Source organism: Petaurus breviceps, unplaced genomic scaffold (genome assembly GCF_028583685.1).
Source record: "Petaurus breviceps papuanus isolate PSGF00001 unplaced genomic scaffold, PetGlider_PUasm1.0 90977, whole genome shotgun sequence".
Lineage (NCBI taxonomy): Eukaryota > Metazoa > Chordata > Mammalia > Diprotodontia > Petauridae > Petaurus > Petaurus breviceps.
In genome coordinates this window covers 6,083,028-6,103,641 of record NW_027187391.1, presented here as the reverse complement: position 1 = coordinate 6,103,641, position 20,614 = coordinate 6,083,028, and the positions used below count along the sequence as shown (strand labels likewise).

Here is a 20,614-nt window from a genome sequence, read left to right as displayed (position 1 = left end):
CGATAAATTTATGACAGTATTTTTTTTGGTGTGGTAGTAAAGAACTAGAAACAAAGTAGAATGCTGTCAATTGGGGAATGGCTAAACAAAGTGTGGCACAAGAATGTAATCGAGTATTACTGGCTATATGAAATAAAAGTAAGAAGGAAACAGAACCAAGAAAACAACTCTGTGTGTATATTACAATAATATAATCGGAAAGAACAATTATCATTCCCCCCCCCCCCCCCCCCACGAGAAAAGAGAGACAAGATGCCTCTCCCCACTCCTATGTAGAGGTGGGGAATTATATCAGCTATTTTTAATCAACTTCGCTGATTTTTTTTCCTCTTCCCCTTTTTCTTAACTAAATTATTTGTAATATCTGATGGTTTTCTGGGAAGGAAGAGATGAAATTTAGGCAATGTAAAAACAAAAAATATCAATAAAGATCTATTTTGAAAAATTAACATTTTAATTACTATAAAACCTGCTGGGTCCATTTCTTTGTCATCCATTCTCTTAACCAAATGGAATTTAGATTTCAATTCATTAAAACTGTAAAAGTTATCAATACTTTATTATTTGCTTAACTCAAATACCTTTTTTCAGTTCTCATCTAGCCTGACCTGATATATTTTGGAACTGATTTTTAAAAAAAACATCATCCAGTATCAACACAAAAGGTAAAGAGTTCCTGGAATTATCTTACTCATATTATTTTGTCAAAAGAATAAGCATTCACATGATTAATCAACATTTCTACCTCACATGTAGATGTTTTAGTGTTGTACTGATACCACCTTGAACTGAGGCAGGAAGTTAGAAACAGACTATGGAAAGAAGACTTTTGGGGGATTTCTTTGCATACTAGGAAAAGAGAACAAAGTCTTACTTAAAAGCTTTAAAACTTAAAACTATACAAAATGTTCATCCCTTTCAGTTTATTATAATCCCTTTTTTGTTGCAATGTAAATGGGAAGACATAAATGCTCACTTATGATCACTGTCAGCTAGTATGTCAGACTCACTGAAAGATAGCCAGCAAGACTGACAATGGTGTTTTTCAGCTTAAATCAACTATGGACTGGAGATACTAAAAGAACCACCAAAAACCAAACCAAACCAAACCAAACCAAACCCAACAAACAAAACCACCTAACAAGAACAACCCCACAACCAAAAAAAACCAAAACAAAAACCCCAAAGTTACAAAGCAACTTTACGGGGCAAAAAAAAAGAGAACCCAAAGAATATTAAAATGCACCTATTTAACATCATTCCAAATTATCTTCTGGACTTTAGCTCTTTATCTCTACACACAATTTCTTGGAAATATTAACTACTGTCACAGCTTTAACTATGCTCTTTATTCAGAATTTATATTTGCATCATACTTTTGAATAAGTGACCAATTTGGTCTTGGTCCCTTATTCCAGGCTTACATTTTCCACTACCCATAATTCTTCTGCACCTGAAACTTGATGCTAAACTAATACTCTTTCTGAAATAGTATCTTTTCCTAATTACTACTGATGGGACCTTCATTCAACCTGACTGGCCAAACCTTTAATTATTAATTTATTTTTTCTGTCACCTTTAATACTTGATCCCATGACCTATCAGTCAACAATTATGATTCTTTCTCCACTATGCCTTTAATTTGATCCTCTCTTACATTTGAACAGAGACCATTCTAGTCCAGCTTAACACTTCCACCATATATTACTTTATTTTAGAGACTGGGTCTCCTTTATCTCACCTAGAGTGACAATGAACATGATAGGTAACAAAAAAAAAAAAAAAGAAAAGCTTGTAATCTAGTTGAGAATATCAACAGAATATCCGTGAACAGTTAGAAAGCAAAAACATGTAAGTAATCATGGCAATACATTACCTATGAATGCTCCAATTTTATAAAGTAAAATAATATCTGTGTATTAGGTTCAAAAGGCTTCTTTTAAACTAGGGGTTAAAAGCAGCTATGTGGCACTGGCACTGGAGCCAGGAAGACCTGAATTCAAATGCGGTTTCAGACACCTGGCATACTGTGCGACCCTGGGCAAGTCACTTAACCCCAAATACCTCGCCTTTCCCCCCCTCCAAAAAAAAAAACAAAAGTAAAATAGGGGTTAACTTTTTTATGTTATGGCTCCCTTTACGAATCTGGTAAACCCTGTGGACTTTTTAGAATAATGTTTTACATATATAAATAAAATACATAGGATTAACAATAGCTATCATTTATATGCTTTAAGTTTTGCAAAACACTTTACATGTGGTTATCTTATTGGGCCTTTGCATGAACCCTATAAAGTCGATGGTATTATTATGCCCATTTTACAGATGATGAAACTGAGGCTGAGAAATCAGACTGAGGCTGAGAAATTATGTGACTTTTCCTGGATTATATAATTAGTCATTGTTTGAGGCAAGATTTAAACTCAGGTCTTACTGAGTGCAGGTCTACCTTCCTACTACAAAGGAATAACTGTGGATGAAACTAATTACTTGAAATATAGTTAACAAAATATTTTTTAAAAAACAAATTCATAGAGCCCAGGCTAGTAATTTGTTTAGAAAGGGAAAAATTTAAACTATCCCATATTGGTCTGAATATAGTTTACCCCACACATAAAATAAGATTTCTTTGAAAGGAAAAAGATGCACATTGAAAAATAATTATATAAAATTACTGTGTAAAAAATATTTCCATGAAGACTTTTACACGTTTCTTTCAATTCAAATAAATGTTTTATTGATGTTTATTGTCATCAATCTCTGTGTCATATTAACTGTCATTCTCTTTGTTTCAATCCTTTTATATGCCATCTTCACTGCTACTACTACTATTAAAGGTCATACTCAGGTTTTATGAAAGCCACACTTGTTTTAGAAAAGTCTTTAGAGCCCCAAAAGTTTGAGAAAAGTCTTAGGCTTTAATGGCTTGGAATTTTGAGACATTGTATAGTAAGGTACTACTTTTGAATCTACTATAGCACCAATACACATAGCAGATTCTCAAAAGATGCTTGCTGAATAAATAGTATCTCAACTGATAATATTTATATTTATGCAATACAGATTACCTGCTGATCTGTAGATGGACGTGGCTGGACGGTATCATGGCTTACAGAGCCCTTTTTGACTTGTACCCTACCAGGTGGTGGAGGAATTACACCTGAATAGGAACCCTGATTCTCAGTATCTGAAGAATATGAGGTTGTATGCCGAGATTCTTGTTCATTCTTTGAAGCTCCAAATCTGGGCAAGGGGAGATCCTTTACTGTTAAAGACATAATTATTAATAGTAATTTTTAATCAGTTTAAAATTAATAGAACAAGAGGTATTTCCATCAGACAGTCTGAATTTAATAAGTACCTACAGTACCATTTATTTGTGTTTGCTGAACTGAAAGAAGAACTCAATACTGGAAAAGAATTTTTAGATGACTCTCTCTCTTAAATGGCCTAGGTAGGACCTTTAGTTGTTGAGTAGTTTCAATCATATCTCTTTGTGACCCCAGTTGGGGTTTTCTCGGCAAAGATAGTGAATGTGTTTGCCATTTCCTTTTCCATCTCCTTTTACAGATGAGGAACTGAGACAAATAGAGTTAAGTGACTTGCCCAGGGTCACATGGCTAAGGTCTGAGACTAGATTTGAATTCAGGAGGATGAGTCTTCCTAACTTCAGGCCCTGCATCATATCCATTAAGCAACCTAGCTGCTTTGAAGTAGGGCCTTACTTACAGACAATGTACTATACTACCAAAGTATCTTCATTCTAATATACCAAATGATTAATTTTTAGTTTAACATACTGACATTTTATTCAAAAAATTTTCTCTGTGATTACTTGGTACATACTAGGGACAATGGTGAATTGTGATTAATACTACAGTAAGGCATTAATATTTATTTCCTGTTAACCAAATAGTATGTGTATACATCATAACCAAGTCCTAGGCTCAGATTCCTTTTCCAATTTGGCTAGAAGGTAGAATAATAACTTCTAAGGGGCAACTAAGTGGTGCAGTGAATAGAGCACTGGCCCTGGAATCAGGAGGTCCTGAGTTCAAATCTGGCCTCAGACACTTAACACAAAAACTAGCCGTGTGACCTTGGGCAAGTCACTTAACCCCAACTGCCTTCCAAAAAAAAATACTAACTACTGTCGAGGGAAAAAATAACTCATATAAGGAATGATTTAAGGTAATAAGATCAAAATAGGTGTCTTACGGAATCAATCTCACTACATGCTGTTTTTTGGTTTTATTTTTCAAATTTCATTTCATAAGGACCACTGAGATAAGAAGACAAGGCTCCCAATGACAGACAAGAAAGATGGATAAAGAAATAGGTATTCAGGCATACATATAACTCAAGATGGCTGGAAAAAGGTGAAGATCAACACCTGGAGAATTTTCAGTTCCTAAAAGAATCAGAAATTGAGGGGATGCCCATCACTTGGGAATTGGCTAAAGAAATTGTGGCATGTGAATGTAATGGAATACTATTGTTCCATACGAAATGATGAGCATGTAAATTTCAGAAAAACCTGGAAAGACTTGCATGAACTGATGCTGAGTGAAGTGAGCTGAACCAGAAGAACACCGTACACAGTAACAGCAACATTGTGGAATGACTGACTTTGTTAGACTTAGCTCTTCTGAGCAATGCAATGATCTAAGCCAATTCCAAAAGTCTCAGGATAGAAAATGCTATCCACATTCAGAGAAAGAACTAAGGAGTCTGAATGCAGATCTATTTTCTATTTTTTTGTGTTTTCTTTCTCATGGTTTTTCCCTTTTCTTCTGGTCCTCCTTTCACAACATGATTAATGTGGAAATGTTTAATATGATCATATATGTATAGCCTATATTAGACAGCATGCTGTCTTGGGGAGAGGAGGGAGGGGTGGAATTTAGAACTCAAAATCTTACAAAAAGTGAGTGTTGAAAACTAAAAATTAACTAATTTTTAGAAAGGGTAGGATATCAAAAGTTGAAAATGTAAGGAAAGGGTATTCTAGTTATAGGAAAAAATAAGCAAAGACAGAGTGTCAAAACCAGATAAGACAGTAAATACTCTAGTTTGGTTGAGGTATAAAGTACTTAGGATATTTTTTTTAATTTCTAATACTACCAAAATGAGACAAACAATAAATATTTATTGATTTAGAAAAAATAAAAATAAAATGGAGTTCTAGAAATTATAAAGGAGTTATTTTCAGGTTGATTTTTTAAAACATCTATTCTTGATCCCAATGTTTTTGTTAATCCCTTTTAGAACTGAAAAAAGGATTAAAAACATCTACTTGAGAGCTAGAAAATTTGTTCATACTTAAAAAGTCTGAGATGTGGAATTGGCTAGATGGCTAGATATACCATAACTTTGCTTCTAATAATTATATCATCATATTTGCCTTATACAGAATAAAAGAATCTCTGAGATGGAAGGGACCTCAGTTGGAATCTAGTCCAACCACCCTTAATCAAGAATATCCTTTACTGCATACCTGACAAGTGATCATTTAGCCTTTAATGAACTCCAATGAAAGGTAACCTACACTAAGGTAACCCATTCCATCTTTGGTTAGCTCTAATTGTTAGGAAATGTTGTTATGTTCTAAGTCCCCAAAGGATTATCTCACTTAACTTGATCCTTAAAGTCAACATCCAAGTTGCAACCTATCCAATACTATTCACCTTGTGTGATGCTTCAATAAGTCTTTCCATTAAGTTCACCACAGGGGGTCCCACCCAACATACTAAGGGCCTTCTTTATTTTCTATTGAAATAATGAGGATCCCAAAATAGCATGAGGACTGTCTATTAGTCATCTCTTGCTATATGATTTCTTTCTTTTTTTGGGAGAGGGGGCAGAGGGTGGGGTGGCTTTTAATTTATCACAGCATCTTCATACCACATACCTGTCTCTTATCAAATGAGATAATAATTGCAAAGCACTTAATACAGTATCTGGCACATAGTAAGCACTATATAAATGTTGGCTATTATTATTGTTGCCCTATGCGTTACCATAAAGTTCAATTCTTTGGAGATTATAGTGTTCTATGACTTAAGAGTCATATAATATCAGAAAAAGAACACAAGTTAAAAGTTGGGCTTTTGTTTCAAGAAAAAGCTTGGAGTCATTCAAAAAAACAACGCAATTTCCCAAAGGTAATTCAGGTATTCTCCTGCTAAAATCTGGGCTCATGTCATTGTTCAGTTAAAGCATTTGTTCAAGATATAAACTATTAGTTCGTCCATTCAATTGCATAAGCATAATCTGGCCAATAGGCACTCTTAATTCATTTAGTGAATCCACTTTTTCTAAGTGGATTTAGGCCAAACTCTTTTAAAAGACTTTGGAACTCATTTAGGAAGCTGTGCAATATGTTAAGAGTTTTCTGCAATATGTCATCCATAGAAAAAAGAGGATGTGGAAAACCTAACCATTTACAGGGAATCCCTCTTCAGCATGGACTCTGTGTTGGATCAAGTTAATCAAGCCTATATTTTCTTCTTTGCAACTTTTACCCAGCATCCTTAGTTTTGCTTCTACAGCCAAGTAGAAAGTCTAATATCTTTTCTACATTATAACCCCTCAAATTTTCATGTGGTAATTCTAGTTACCTCATCATTCAGATCCTTAACCCATGGTTAAAGTTTAAATTGAGTTCAACATTCTGATATATATATGCTCAAATGTATGCATCTAATCCTTCATATAATCCAGAATGAAACGTTACCCTGTGTGGACAAATAATGCCATTTATAATTTGGCCCAGAACTACTTAAAAATTCTGATCCACCAAAAAGAACTTAAGATATTCTCTTCTTAAATGGTACCCCTGAAAATTTAACTGTTAAGTAAATCTCAAAAGCAGATGTATCCCCAGTTCTGTGACTCCAAAGCTACTGACCACATCAGGAAGTTCTGAGGCTCATCTTGTTCTCTACCTTGTCCATTTAAAAAGTTCTCATTTTCAATTTGCAAACAACTTTTGAATAAATTTTGAACACAATTTCTACCTTCTGTCCCTGATCTAATCCCAATTAACTATGACTTTAATCTGCCATTATAGTTGATCAAGTGGCAGTCCAAAACAGTACAGAAGAACCTTCAAGGTCTGATTTGTACAAGAAAGGAAAGACTGAGAACATGAAAAAATAGAATGCTATTTAACTTATCTATCTACCGAGAAAGATATACAAGCATGTATATACACAAAAACCACTCTCTTCATTACTGATTATATATTATTTGCTTCAATATAATTATTCACTTAAAAGATTAAGTATAGCAATTGAATTGAGTCCAATTTTCAGTGACACGAATCTAGAAAATATTAATTTTCTGGTTTTTAACATCTGAGAATATAAATAAGGTAGAAGGAAATTTTCTTTCCCAGTATCCACAAATGGAATTGTACAAATATGGTATACCACACAGGATCATTAACCATTAATTATCCAACACATGTTTACATGACTAGCATCACACTATAAAAATAAGCAAGACTTAAGAATTCTCTATTAACTGTGTCGTTTGTGATTTTAAATGTTCATTAATTTCAGTTTCCAATTATAGATTCCATATTTACCCGTATTTATGCTTTCCACTCTTAATGGAAGACCAGACTGGGCCACAGCTACAAGTTTTAAAGCAATATAGAATTGACTTCTTCCAAAATAGCCAAGTCTTGTTGCACCACAAAGTTCCATAATCTGCAAAAGAACAAAATGTTAATGCAAGGATATATGCAAAAAAAAAAAAATACTTTGCTTGAAAGAAAATAACTCATGTTACAAATTTCTTCAAAACAAAATGTACTGTGTTGATACCACTCTTTTTAAATCAACTTTTTATCTTTTCAGGTTTGCAGATATGAAAATAGAATTGTAAGATTTTGAAAATAATTTTTAAAAATTCCTTTGATTGCTTTGTACATCTAAAATCTACCTTCTTCCATAATTTCATTCTATTCCATATTTCCCCTATAGGTTTTATTAAGACAACTAATAATGAAACTCTATTTGCTGCCTTTCTTAATGATTAATTTAATAGAATGACAGTGACCAGTATGGTAGATTCAGAAGGCATTTGATATGGTGGGAGAGATTAAAATAAAACAAGACTTCCTAAAACTGAAGGACTACAACTCATCTTTTGAAGTTAGGCCAAAAAGAGAAAGAGGAGTCAAGTAAAGATGCAAAGGAGTTTTAAGATATGAAGAAAGGAAAGATTAGTGGGAGAGGGGCATGGAGTAGAGCTGGGGAGTTTCAAAGAAAAGAAAAGAAAAGGTCTGGAAGAAATGCTATGAGGAATTTCACACACTGACTACCAAAGATGAATAAAAGAATTGCTGTGTAGTAATAAAGCCCAAATGAACTTAGGTAATAAAAATTTGTAGTGGATTCAATTAGTAGAATTTTGTGACTTCCTAATAGGCTATAAGAATTACAGAAAAAAAAAATAATTCAGAGAATCCTGGATGTTAAGAAATTGAGTGATGAGTAAAGTGAACAAATCCAAGAGTGCAACATATACAAGGAAAGCAACAAAGTAAACCAGTTTTGAAATATTTAAGAAGTCTGATCAAACCAATGACCAACTAAATCTCCAGAGGACCTATGATAGAGTATATTGTCTACTTCCTGACAGAGAGATAAAGGAAATAGGAGTGGGAAAGGTGGATGATGGAAGGGGGAAGGGGGTCGACAAGCTTAAGAACTAGTAAGGCATGAACAATGCAAGGATAAGGGGATAAGAAATCAAGCAATAGAAGAAAAGACCTTTTTAACTGTTTATACAGTTTCAACTGAAGAGAGGAAAAGTAAAATTAGAATGTCCTTAGAGAACCAAAAATTATACAGGATAAGAAGTCATAGCAGGGTTTAGGAGAACAGAAGAGAGACAGAAAGACAACAGAATGACCAGAAGAGAACTTTAGACTTCAAGATCCTACAGGTGGAACAGTTTGGGATCACAGTGAGATCTAAGAAGCAACTATTCTTGTGAATGGTTATGTGGTGAAAAAACGAATTTTAAAAGGCATTCAATAAATATTATACAGCATTTCAAGTGAATAATTATGTTGAAGCAAATAATTTATGATCAATCATTAATGAAGGCATACAAAAATGATACAAAAGGGGCGTGGCCAGGTGGCTCTGTGAGTAAGAGCACCAGCCCAAGAGTCAGGATGACCTGGGATCGAATCCGGGTTCTGATACTTAGCACCACACCCAGAAATAAATGGCCATGTAACCTTGAGCATGTTACTTAACCCCGATTGCTTTTAAAAAAAAAATGATACAAAGAAGAAAAGAGCATTAATAAAAAAAAAAAACATTTAAAAAATATATATGCAGGGCAGCTGAGTGGTGCAGTGAATAGAGCACCAGCCCTGAAGTCAGGAGGACCTGAGTTCAAGTCCGGCCTCAGATACTTAACACAAAAACTAGCCGTGTGACCGTGGGCAAGTCGCTTAACCCCAGTTGCCCTACCTTCCCCCTCCAAAAAGCAAATATAAATAAATAAATAAATTATATATATATATATATATATACATATATATATATATGTATACACATATATGCGCAAGACTTCCTTCCAAGATGGTTGCCTGAAAAAAACCCAGAATTTTGCACACAGTAGATGCTTAATAAATGCTTACTGACCGACTAAAGTTTGCATCAGACCAAATAATGATCAAGAAAGTCAATGAGACACTATAGTAAGTGATTTTTTTCTACCCTAAAAACTGTACCAAAAAAAATCAGTCAGGAGTCCAGGAGCAATAAATAGGGGAGGGAACTCTTAAGTAAAAATGAGTGCCAGCACACTTAGAAATGGGACACATAAAGCCCATATGGCTTTATGTCCAGAAGAAACAAAAACAGAAATCTCACCTAAAAATGTCTCATGGTAGGGACTTTGGAAGCCTAGGTGAATAACAAAGGATAGGGACCAGAGAGATGCTATACTGAGGGTAGGAAACAAGGGTTTAAGTCCCTCATACTCCAGACCCTAAAGATCCAGGGCTGTGAATTTTGAGATCCAGCATTGGTCTAGCCTATGCCCAAGGGACCCAAAGCAAACCAAGCAGTGCCAATCATCTCAACCCAAAGAGAGGGGGAAGGAGGGCCCAAAGTCAATCTAAGAACTAATGCTGGAGAAATGAGTAAATCAAAGAAAACACCAACTAGAATAAAGAAAGTTATTACACATGACAAAACAGGAAAATTATAAATGCTGGAGTAGATATGGGGAAAATGGAACACTACTGATTATTAGTAGAGCTGTGAACTGATCCAACCATTCTGGAGAGCAATTTGGAACTATGACCAAAGGGCTATAAAAATGTGCATACCCTTTGATCCAGCAATACCACACTTCTAGGGCTATATCCCAAAAGAGATCAAACAAACGGGAAAAGGACCCAAATGTATAAAAATATTTATAGCAGCTCTTTTTGTGGTGGCAAAGAACTGGAAATTAAGAGGATGATCATCAATTGGGGAATGGCTAAATAAGTTGTGTATATGAATGCAATGGAATACTATTGAGCTATGAAAAATGATGAGCAGGACAATTTCAGAAAAAACTGGAAAGACTTATATGAACTGATGCTGAGTGAGGGGAGCAGAACAAGAACATTGTACACAGTTGCAATCACACTGTGAAATTACTAAATTTGATAAGACTTGGCTCTTCTCAGTAATACAAGGTACTAAGACAGCTCCTAAAAGCTCATGATGGAAAATGCTATCCACATCCAGAGAAAGAATTAGAGTCTGAATGAAGATAGAAGCATACTATTTGCTCTCTTTTTTTTGTTGTTGTTTTGTTTCTTCTTTCTCATGGTTTATTCCATTGGTTATGCAACATGACTAATGTGAAATATGTTTAATGTGAATTATATGTAGAGCCTATATCAGATTGCACGCTGTCTTAGGGAGGGAAGAGGGGAGATAACAGGAGAAAATTTGGAATTCCAAAGCTTGTGGAACTGAATGATGTAAACTAAAAATAAATAAATTCCTAACAAATCCAGAGATTCAAAGGCAAAAAACAAACAAACTGGATTTTCCAAAATGAATATGATAATATTCAGAATAAACAAAGCAAGAGATTTTTAAAATTATGTAAAGGCTCTGGAGAAAAGAAATGAAAGAATTAAATAACTTAGAAAAGAAAGTAGCAAATCTTATCACAAAATAGTATCCCTGAATGCTAGAATAGACTAAATTGAAATCAATAATTCATGAGATGTCAAAAAATATTGTGACAAATTCAAAAGATTTTTAAAAACAGAAGAAATCATAAGCTATTTTGATATCAGAAATACACCTGGAAAACAGATCAAGGAGAAATAATTTAAAAAATTATTAGACTTTCTGAATACCATGACTTTTTTGAGCAAAGTGAACAAATCCAGGAGTGCAACATATACAAGGAAAGCAACAAAGTAAACCAGTTTTGAAATATTTAAGAAATCTGATCAAAGCAATGACCAACTAAATCTCCAGAAGACCTCTGATAGATTATATTGCCTACTTCCTGACAGAGAGATAAAGGACATAAAGTACATAGACATGTTTTTGGATGTGGCCACTAGGGGATTTTGCTTAAAATATACTTATTTATTATTACAAGGAGTTTTTCTGTCCTTCCTTTCTCTAAGTTGGGGGAAAGAAGTGGGTCAGGGGTTTAGTAAAAGTGATACACCAACAAAGAAGATCATTAAAATGAAGAGAAGAAAACAGAAGTTCAAAAAGTACCAATAAACAGGAAAAAAATTTTTAAACAGGATAATTTTGAAAGTAACAGAATTTATCACATACTTTTTAAAAAAGTGATATGAACTGAAATTCACAATTTCATATACAAGCCTCTAATGTTCTGCTGTATATAGAGAAATGCTATTTTTAGTATTTAGGTTCAGAATTTTAAAAACAATTTAAACACACAGAAAAGGACACAAATAAGCAAGGCTGTGTTAATAGTGTGTTAAATAATAATAATATAATAAAAAACAACTAGCATTTATGTAGTGTTTCAATACTTCTAAAACATAAATAAGGCCATTCCATTCTCACAACCTTACAGATGAGGAAACTGAGGCTGAGAGAAATTGAGTGATGCTCAGGGTCACATAGGTATTAAATATCTGAGAGATGCTGGATCTGCACTCAGATCTTTCTGAATACAAGTGTAGCACTCTATTCAATATATTACCTAACATTTCTTAATAAGTTGTAAATAACAGATTCACAGTGTCATATGCAGTCCTCTTTTTTTTGTTCTTGGTATAAGGAAGTCCATGTTTGCTATTATTTGCTAAATTCAAAATGAAAATAAAGGCAAGCCAAAAGGCATCGTTCTTTCCAAATAAACAAGTATAATACAGAGACCATGGCAATTAAGGAGGCTGATAAATTGGGAGGCCAGGGTGTTCCAAAGTACATCAAGGTGTATACCAAAATCACCAAGGATAGGCAGAGATTGTAGTAGAGGAAAACCATAAACAAGGTAATGAACCAGGTTAAGAAAAAAAGAAAAGTAACTTGGAGTTTAATAGATACAGCAACAAGGATCTGGTCAAAGTGAGATAATAGGATAGTGTATTTTCCAAAGGAGAAGAAGTTACTGAGTGATACATAGTGGCAGAGCAAAGTTCTTTAAGTTACAGTAGTAATGATGAAGAAGTATGCTGATTGTTCTCCTCACCCCGTGTGTTCAGGAACAAATACAAAAAGTAGCCATTAGTGAAGAGTATGTCTAGGAATGAAGTTTCTTCAGAATACCACATTGCTTTGAACACCAAACAAGTTTAGGTAATCAAGAGTGACAGGGAATTTACTAACAATATACTAGGAGTTTTTCAAAGAGAGTAAGAGGAAAGTCCTAGAAGGTACAGGAATATAAAAACAAAAGAAAGCACAGAACTGGATAGGGATGAGAACAGCAGGGGGAAAGTCTTTAAGTAGAACTGTTTTGAATCACAGGGATTAAAAGAATGGGAAGAGTCCTATGACTGCTAGAAGATAAGGCAAAGGTACCAAATATGAAAAAGTTTATATATTAAACAGAGAACATCATCTCTGAAAATTATACTTCTCATATGGAAATCCCTCAGGTGATTGCAGTAGCAGAAGGCAGAGGATCCTGATGTGAAGGAGGCTTCTGATTTTGTTTCTCAAGTGGAACCCCACTGTTTTATATTGACTAGTTAATTTATACCGTCTTCCTGAAATTCTATAATCATCTATTCTTCTCCACCCCAAAATGTTATATATCACATCATATACTCAGTAGTTTCATAAGAAAGAACAGTGGTAGTGAAATAAAATTTGAAGTCAAATGATAATTGTCTAGAACTATAAAAATGCAAGTGTCAGTATCAAGGTAGGATCTGAAAAGAAAAAGTCCTCTAGCAGCAGACATTTACAAGAAGTGCCTGTGAATACTCATTTTTAAAGAAAATCTGTTGAGGGCCAGAAGTTCCTGTTTCTGCCACTAAAGGGCATATATTTGTTTACCATAACAGAAAAGGTAACTAAAAAAAGTTAGGAAACAGGATTTTTTTTTTACAAAAAAAAAAAAAGGAATGGAATATTTCAGGGGTAAAGGAAGGAAGAGGGTGACACAAAAATAATTTAATGACTAAAGATGGGGCATACAATTAAGCTATTATGTTTTTATGGTGATTGTCTTCCTTATTCACACATTCTTCCTGATGGCCTAACACTGTTGAGGTGTTAGTACACGTTCCTAGATATGTTCTATTTAAAAAGTGAAAATATTTGTACCTCATATATCCTGCTATTTCTACCTAACTGCATCAAGCTGGCCCCACTACATTTTTTCATATTTCTAAGGCATTAAGTTTTTATATTCTATATGAGATGAAACTAACTTACATGACGCAAATTTAATTTTCTAGCACACCTTAAAGCTAAACAGAAAGTCTCTGGCTGATTGTACCAATATAAAATGCATTGCTTTATCTATGTCCCTACCTTGGTGTATTATATACATTGTACTTACATCTTAAAGTCTTTTATACTTGAAGAAATTAATTTAAAATGATGGAATGATAGGCAGTAAGTGGATATTTTTGAGTATTCCATAACTTAACATAGAAGGCCAGCCCTGGGAAACACCAGGGTTGTATAAGAAAAGCTAGTGAGGGAAGCTGCTTTGAGGCCCTCCCCCACTAAGAGTTCATTAAGTTGCTAGGAGTCCAAGGCCCTAGAGAATGTTCCCAGGGTTTCCCAGGCTACATGACTGCTAAGCCAGGCCACCTCATACCATAGCAACTTCTTGGTGAAGTGAGAGACCCGTGGGTGGCAATTGTTATAACTCTCTCCCACCCCCATACTGTTTGGCACAGTATTTCCTAAAGTATCACAAATGCAGAGTAGTAATAAACTGAGAAACTTATTTTTCTTAGCTAGGACTGACCTTGGCCATATTATCCCAAAATTATTTACTGCATGGGTGTCACAGACTATAGGCTTCTGAAACTCTGAAAACACAAACTTTCCTCCTCTCCTATCCATATTTTCTAAAATAGGGAGAGGCGAGAAAAAAAGTAATACAACTTATCTCCACAATATAAAACAATCTTTTTCAACCTTTTTTTCTTATAATGAAAACTCTCATTTACCATAATATTCTTAAGAAATCTGGACAAAAGTTCCCTGAAAGATACGTAGAATATTTGTAGAATCAAGTCAGATCTCAGGTAATTGTTGAAAAATATAGTTAGCTGTATCTCAGAAACATTTACATTTGCTAAGTTATGAGAAGATGAAAAAGAAACCATCATTTTTTTCCATCAAATTCCTACACTGTTCATTATGAATTTTCAGAGAAAATTCTATTTTCTTACTAGTCTAGAAAAACAGCAGGATAGATCTGTTTTAACTGCTCACACTAAACAATTTGATAGGAAACTGATTATAATCTGCCTAAAGGAAAAAAATAGAATGCATGTCTTTTACTCCACCAAAACAAAACAAAACAAAAATCCCCTCTAGTTTCTCTCCAATATCCAAAGCAACTTGATTATCTTAAAATATAATTTGTTAAGCTAACTCATTTGTATCCATAACTACTGAATCAAATTCAAAAATGTAATTAAGAGGCATCAGTAGCATAATGAAATAAGCTCTAACTCTGTAGTAGTGATTATTTTGAATTCTGGCTTCGCTACTTACTTCCAGTGTGACCTTCAGCAAGTCATTTAACCCCTTTGGACCTGTTTCCTAACATGTAAAATGAGGTTTTTATTTAAGAGTACTTCTAAATTCCTGATCTACCTCTAAGTCTATGATCCTACCATATTGAAAAAGGAAGCTAGATACTATAAATTGTTTCCTTGGATTTTACAAACTTTCAGCTTAGTAATGTAATTATGAGCATAAATCTGCTCATATTTTTTTTATTTAGAAAGATGACATCTTTTTACTAAGGTTTCTTTTCCCCCAAGTGTTGTTTTAACTAAAATTTAATATTTTATGACTATTGGTAGAAAATGTAAAGTTAGACATGATCTAAAAACTCCCAAATACTGGGTCAAGACCTTAATTTGTGGTGAAATCAAAAGTTACTTTAAGTTTCCATATAATTAACAGTTTTGTTATTAACCACCAAAAAAAAGGAATATTATATTCTAAGCCCTTCAATCCCTTATTGTAGAAGCTGTTCAATCTTGTGTTATCCTGACTTTATTTCCACATCATTAGGAACTTATTAAAGTTGAACTGTTTATATTCCTACATGGAAAGACGATATTTGTAACTCATGAGACTTTTCTCAGCATTGGGATAGTTGAAGGGAATATATATCTATATGTACATATATACGTGTGCATTGGTGGGTGTATGTGTGTGTATACGTGTGTGGATGTGCGTATATGTATACATAGAGGGCACAGGGTGAGCTGATTAAGAAAGGATAATATCTAAAAAAATAAAATTAAGAGGTGAGAGAGGAATATATTGGGAGAAGGAGAAAGGGATAGATAGAATAGAGTAAATTATCTCACATAAAAGAGGTAAGAGAATGCTATTACAATGGAGGGGAAGAGCAGGGAGGTGAAAGGGAATAAGTCAACCTTACTCTCAAGGGATTTGGCTTAAGGAGGGAATAATATACACACTCAATTGGGCATCTTACCCCACAGGAAAGTAGGGGAGAAGGGGATAAGATGGGGGGGAAAGGGGGGATTATAGAAGGGAGGGCATATTGGGGGACAGGGTAGTCAGAAGCAAACACTTTTGAAAAGGGACAGGGTTCAAAGGAGAAAACAAAATAAATGGGTGGGGCTGTAATGGGATTGTAAATTTTGAAGATCTTCCCTGCCCCTAGGCTAAAGTGCACCTGGAGCCTGGGGTGGGAGGCTTGTTTTTCAGTAGATACTTTTTGATTGGCCAGTGGGTCAATAAGGTTGTTACATTCTCTGAGCCAGGAGAAGGCTATATAAGCCCTGATGTGTAGCTTTGTTTTGGGGCTCACTTTGAGAAGTGTTGCTGTGATTTGATCACATGAAACTCTGGGAAGCCGTTGTTGAGAGTCCCCCGGCTTTGAAAAACCCAGATGTTGATTTGGTATGGATGTAATGGTTGGACAGTTTGGAAACTGTCTACTTGATCTGTTTCTCTGTCTTGATAATTCTGTCTGTATACTCTGAAGTTTGAGGTGCTGACCTCTTTCCCCTGAACTAGGTAAACGATACATATTTGACTGATTAAAGTAAGCTTGTTAACCCATTTTGAGTTGCTTTCCTTTAACAAAGCAGATCCAAGAACCTGTATTGGCAGCCACCCTTGGGATGCTTGGGGTGCTTGCTACTACAGGGGCAGGATAGGGTGGAGGGAAATATAGTCAGTCTTTCATAATATGACTACTATGGAAATGTTTTACGTAACTATTCATATATAACCTATACTGAATTGTTTGTCTTCCTAGTGGGGGTGGGTGAGGAGGGAAGAAGGGAGAGTATCTAAAACTCAAAAGTTTTAAAAACAAATGTTAAAAAATTGTTACAAGCACCAAGGAAATAAGATATACAGGGTATAGAAATCCATCTTGCCTTATAAAAAAGTAAGGGGTAAGAGGGGTAAGAGAAGGGATGGGGGGGGTATAAGAGAGGGCAGACTAGGGGAAGAGGTATTCAGTATGCTTGCCATCTTGGGGTGGGGGGTAGAGGAGAGATAGGGAGAAAATTTAGAACTCAAAATCTTGTGGAAACGAATGTTGAAAACTAAAAATAAATAAATTCTTGGGGAGGGGGAAAGAAATTTAAAGACTCAGAAGCAAGAACAAAGCTTACTGGAGATCAACCCATGTAAGGTGGCCCTGACCAATGTTATTTTATAATGCCAGGGTGGGGGGGAAGGGTGGGTCATTGCTGACATAAAATTCCTAGACTAAGACCTTCTGCTTCCCACTTTGTCATTCCTGCACTGGGAAAGTAAGGCTCCAATTTTACTGCCTCTGAGGGATTGAGACTGGAGACTTCTTCACCCTAAAGCCTGTTACTACTACTAATAAAGATGACTACTTTATTTGTCAAAATATTTGAAAAAACATCTCTACTACAACTCTTCATAACTATTAAATACCCAGATGTTAGGCATATCCAGGGCCCTGTTGGGGCTTCAAACACCAGGCTTTTTACCATCAAGTACAACAGGGAGTTGAGAATACATTCCATATTTGGAGTATCTCTTCAGTATGCACCATCCTCCACAATATTTGAATGAAGCAAAGGAAATACTATGAATTCAGTTAGGCTCCAGGATAACTAGTCATTCATTACTCTTGTCACCCACCTCTGAACACTTTCCAGCTTATCAATGTTCTTAAATCACTGCACCAGGACTGAACACAAATAGTCTAGAAGTGGTCTGACTTGGACAGACTATAACAGGACTATCAATTTCTTATTTCTATACTCTTACTAAGCCTGCCTTAAAATCTCCAAATTTTACATAACTTCTGTCTAGCAATGTTTTCTATTTTCTACATCATACACCCATGACACTGACTTTTTATATTTAAGTGTAAGACTTTAAATTCATTCCTACTGAATCTCATCTTTTTAGATTTCAATGTTCTAGCCTGTCAAGGTTCTTTTAGATCCTATCATCCAATGTGTTAGCTATCCCTTTGAGTTTTGTGTCATGTGCAAATATGATGAGAATACTAACTGTGCTTTTTATTCATGTCACTGATAAAGATGTTTAACTGCAGAGGGACAAGCACAAATCTCTTAAGAATTCCACTGGGGCGGCTAGGTGGCCCAGTGATTAAAAGCACCAGCCCTGGAGTAGGAGGATCAGAGTTTGGTTCCAGCCTCAGATACTTAACACCCACACAAAAAAACCAGCCATGTAACCTCAGGCAAGTTACTTAACCCCAACTAGCCTCCAAAAGGCAAAAAAAAAATAATTCCACTGCATGCCTCCTTCTCATACTGACACTGAATCATTAGTAATCTTTGAGTCCCACATTCAATTAATTATAAATCCATCTACAATTGCCCAATACATATCTCTCCATCTTCTTCAAAAGAATAGTATCAAAAAGCTTTGCTAAAATCTAAGTAAAACGATATCTGCAATACTTCCCTCCACCTATTAGTTTAGGTAATCCTGCCCAAAAACTATACCCTCTCTAGTTTCTGTCACATTTCCAAACACTCTGGCTCATGAGGAGCAAATGTACTCTTTGTTCCTCTTTAACAAACCCACATCTTTTCTTTTACCATCTTCATTCAGCAACCTCTCTTCCTTTGAGGTTTACTACATCTCTGTCAATATAACCTAGCCTATAGTTCCTATCTATATAACCTATGATCTGTTTACATAAGGAGATCTTTGTTGCTATAATGTGGGGAGGAATATAAGGATAGCTGTGTTGAGACTAGTAGACTCCTGTTACCAAGGATATGTATGACTTTTTTTTTTTCAGCAGCGTTCAAAGTATCCACCTTTGAGATCTGGCAAGAGATAGGTGGTGATAGGACAAGGGATTCAAGAGTACATGAGAATATATAATTGCATTGGACTTCTGTAGGGCCAAGATTATGAAGGAAAAAAAAAGTGAAGCCAGAGCAGGGGTGATAAAGGACTTGTAGAATGGGGAGGAGGAGAGGGACTAGTAGTTGAGGTGATGAGGAAACAATTGGTTTAGAATGAAAGAAGGACAACTTGGAAGGACAGGATAAGAAAGGGAAATTTCAGAGTTCAGAATCATGTTAGTGGTAAAATTATGAGTAGTGTGAAATTTAAAGTAAGATCCATACTTGTGGACGACTGGTGAAAGTAAAGATACGGGTTTTAAGAGGTGAACTCTATAATCTGGAAAACTAGGATATTTGAGTACATATAATGGGTTGATGGGTGAAATCTTGACTTTTTTCAAGTAACTTATTTGTAAAGCAGTCTCATATCGGGAATAAAACAGATCAATGTTTGTTTTTTCCTTATGTATACTCAAATTCCCAAGAATGAGAGCTGGGTTAAGACAGAAAGACTGAGCTAGATACAGAAATCCCTCACCTTTCTGAGACTCAGTTTTCTAATCTCTAACATGAAGGGTTTGGCCTAGATGACCTCTAAGGTTCCTTTCAGCTCTAGTTGTTAAGGTTCTCTCTTTCCTCAAATTACCTTGTAATATATTTGCGTACACACTGTATCCTCCGCCAAAAAAAATGTAAGCTGCTTAAAGGCAACTTTTTGTCTTTGTATATATAATATCTTGCAACTGGCATAATATCTTGCAACATATCTCATTTGTTGTTGTTAAATTAACATCGCTAATACAATATAACCAAACACCACTATAAATACAACAAACCCCTTTGAAAGTACAGTAGGACAGGTAGGTGACACAGTGAATAGAGCACTGGCCCTTAAGTCAGGAGGACCTGAGTTTAAATGTCTCAGACACTTAACACTTACTAGTTATGTGACTTTGGGCAAGTCACTTAACCCCAACTGTCCTGCCCTCCCCCCTCCAAAAAACAAACAAAAAAAGGTAAAAAAAAAAAAAGTACAGTAAGATCCATGTATGTGCTGTTCTTAAAAAATCGGCTTCTCCTTATCAATAGCTAACATTTGTTGGACAGATCAATTGCAATTACTGTAAGATTTGCTTGCCATCATCCAGAAACAGTTAAGGAATAATTTTAACTAATCCTGCCTACACTAAACACAAAAAAAGAACAAGGTTAGTACTAAGTTCTCTGTCCTTTTATTATGCTTTACCTAGAAACTTGGTAAAAGACTATGTAAATGAGGGTATTGATGTCCCTCTCATGAATTCACCCCAAAATGTTTAAGGGCCTTTCTTATAGTCTCTTGAAATTGCATGGATACCAAAATACATGAGCTGTCCATCAGCTGTCTCTTGCTCTCACTACAAGTCTTGCTCATCATTTCCCCTCCAATAATATATTTCCCCGATGATATCGCAAACACCACTTCTTCCACACAATTCCTTGTTTGTAATGTTTTGCAGCCCACTCACTGCACACTTTGAATCTTGCTATTGTTACATGGGTGAGCCTTAACCTCAGTTCTTCAGAAACTGCAGTATTCTACAA

The 20,614-nt window shown here is 35.1% G+C and overlaps 1 protein-coding gene across 11 annotated transcripts in view; it reads right to left on the bottom strand.

The window, feature by feature from the left end:
• The window catches only part of REPS1 (RALBP1 associated Eps domain containing 1), a 99,922-nt gene that overhangs the window by 54,317 nt on the left and 24,991 nt on the right, over window positions 1–20,614 (bottom strand). For all 11 annotated transcript variants that reach the window (XM_069077237.1, XM_069077235.1, XM_069077236.1 and 8 more), the window contains exons 2-3: window positions 7,592–7,715; window positions 3,069–3,265 (exon numbers count right to left, since the gene is read on the bottom strand). In XM_069077237.1, the coding sequence (XP_068933338.1) occupies window positions 3,069–3,265; window positions 7,592–7,715 (321 nt within the window). The remainder of the gene's footprint in view (window positions 1–3,068; window positions 3,266–7,591; window positions 7,716–20,614) is intronic.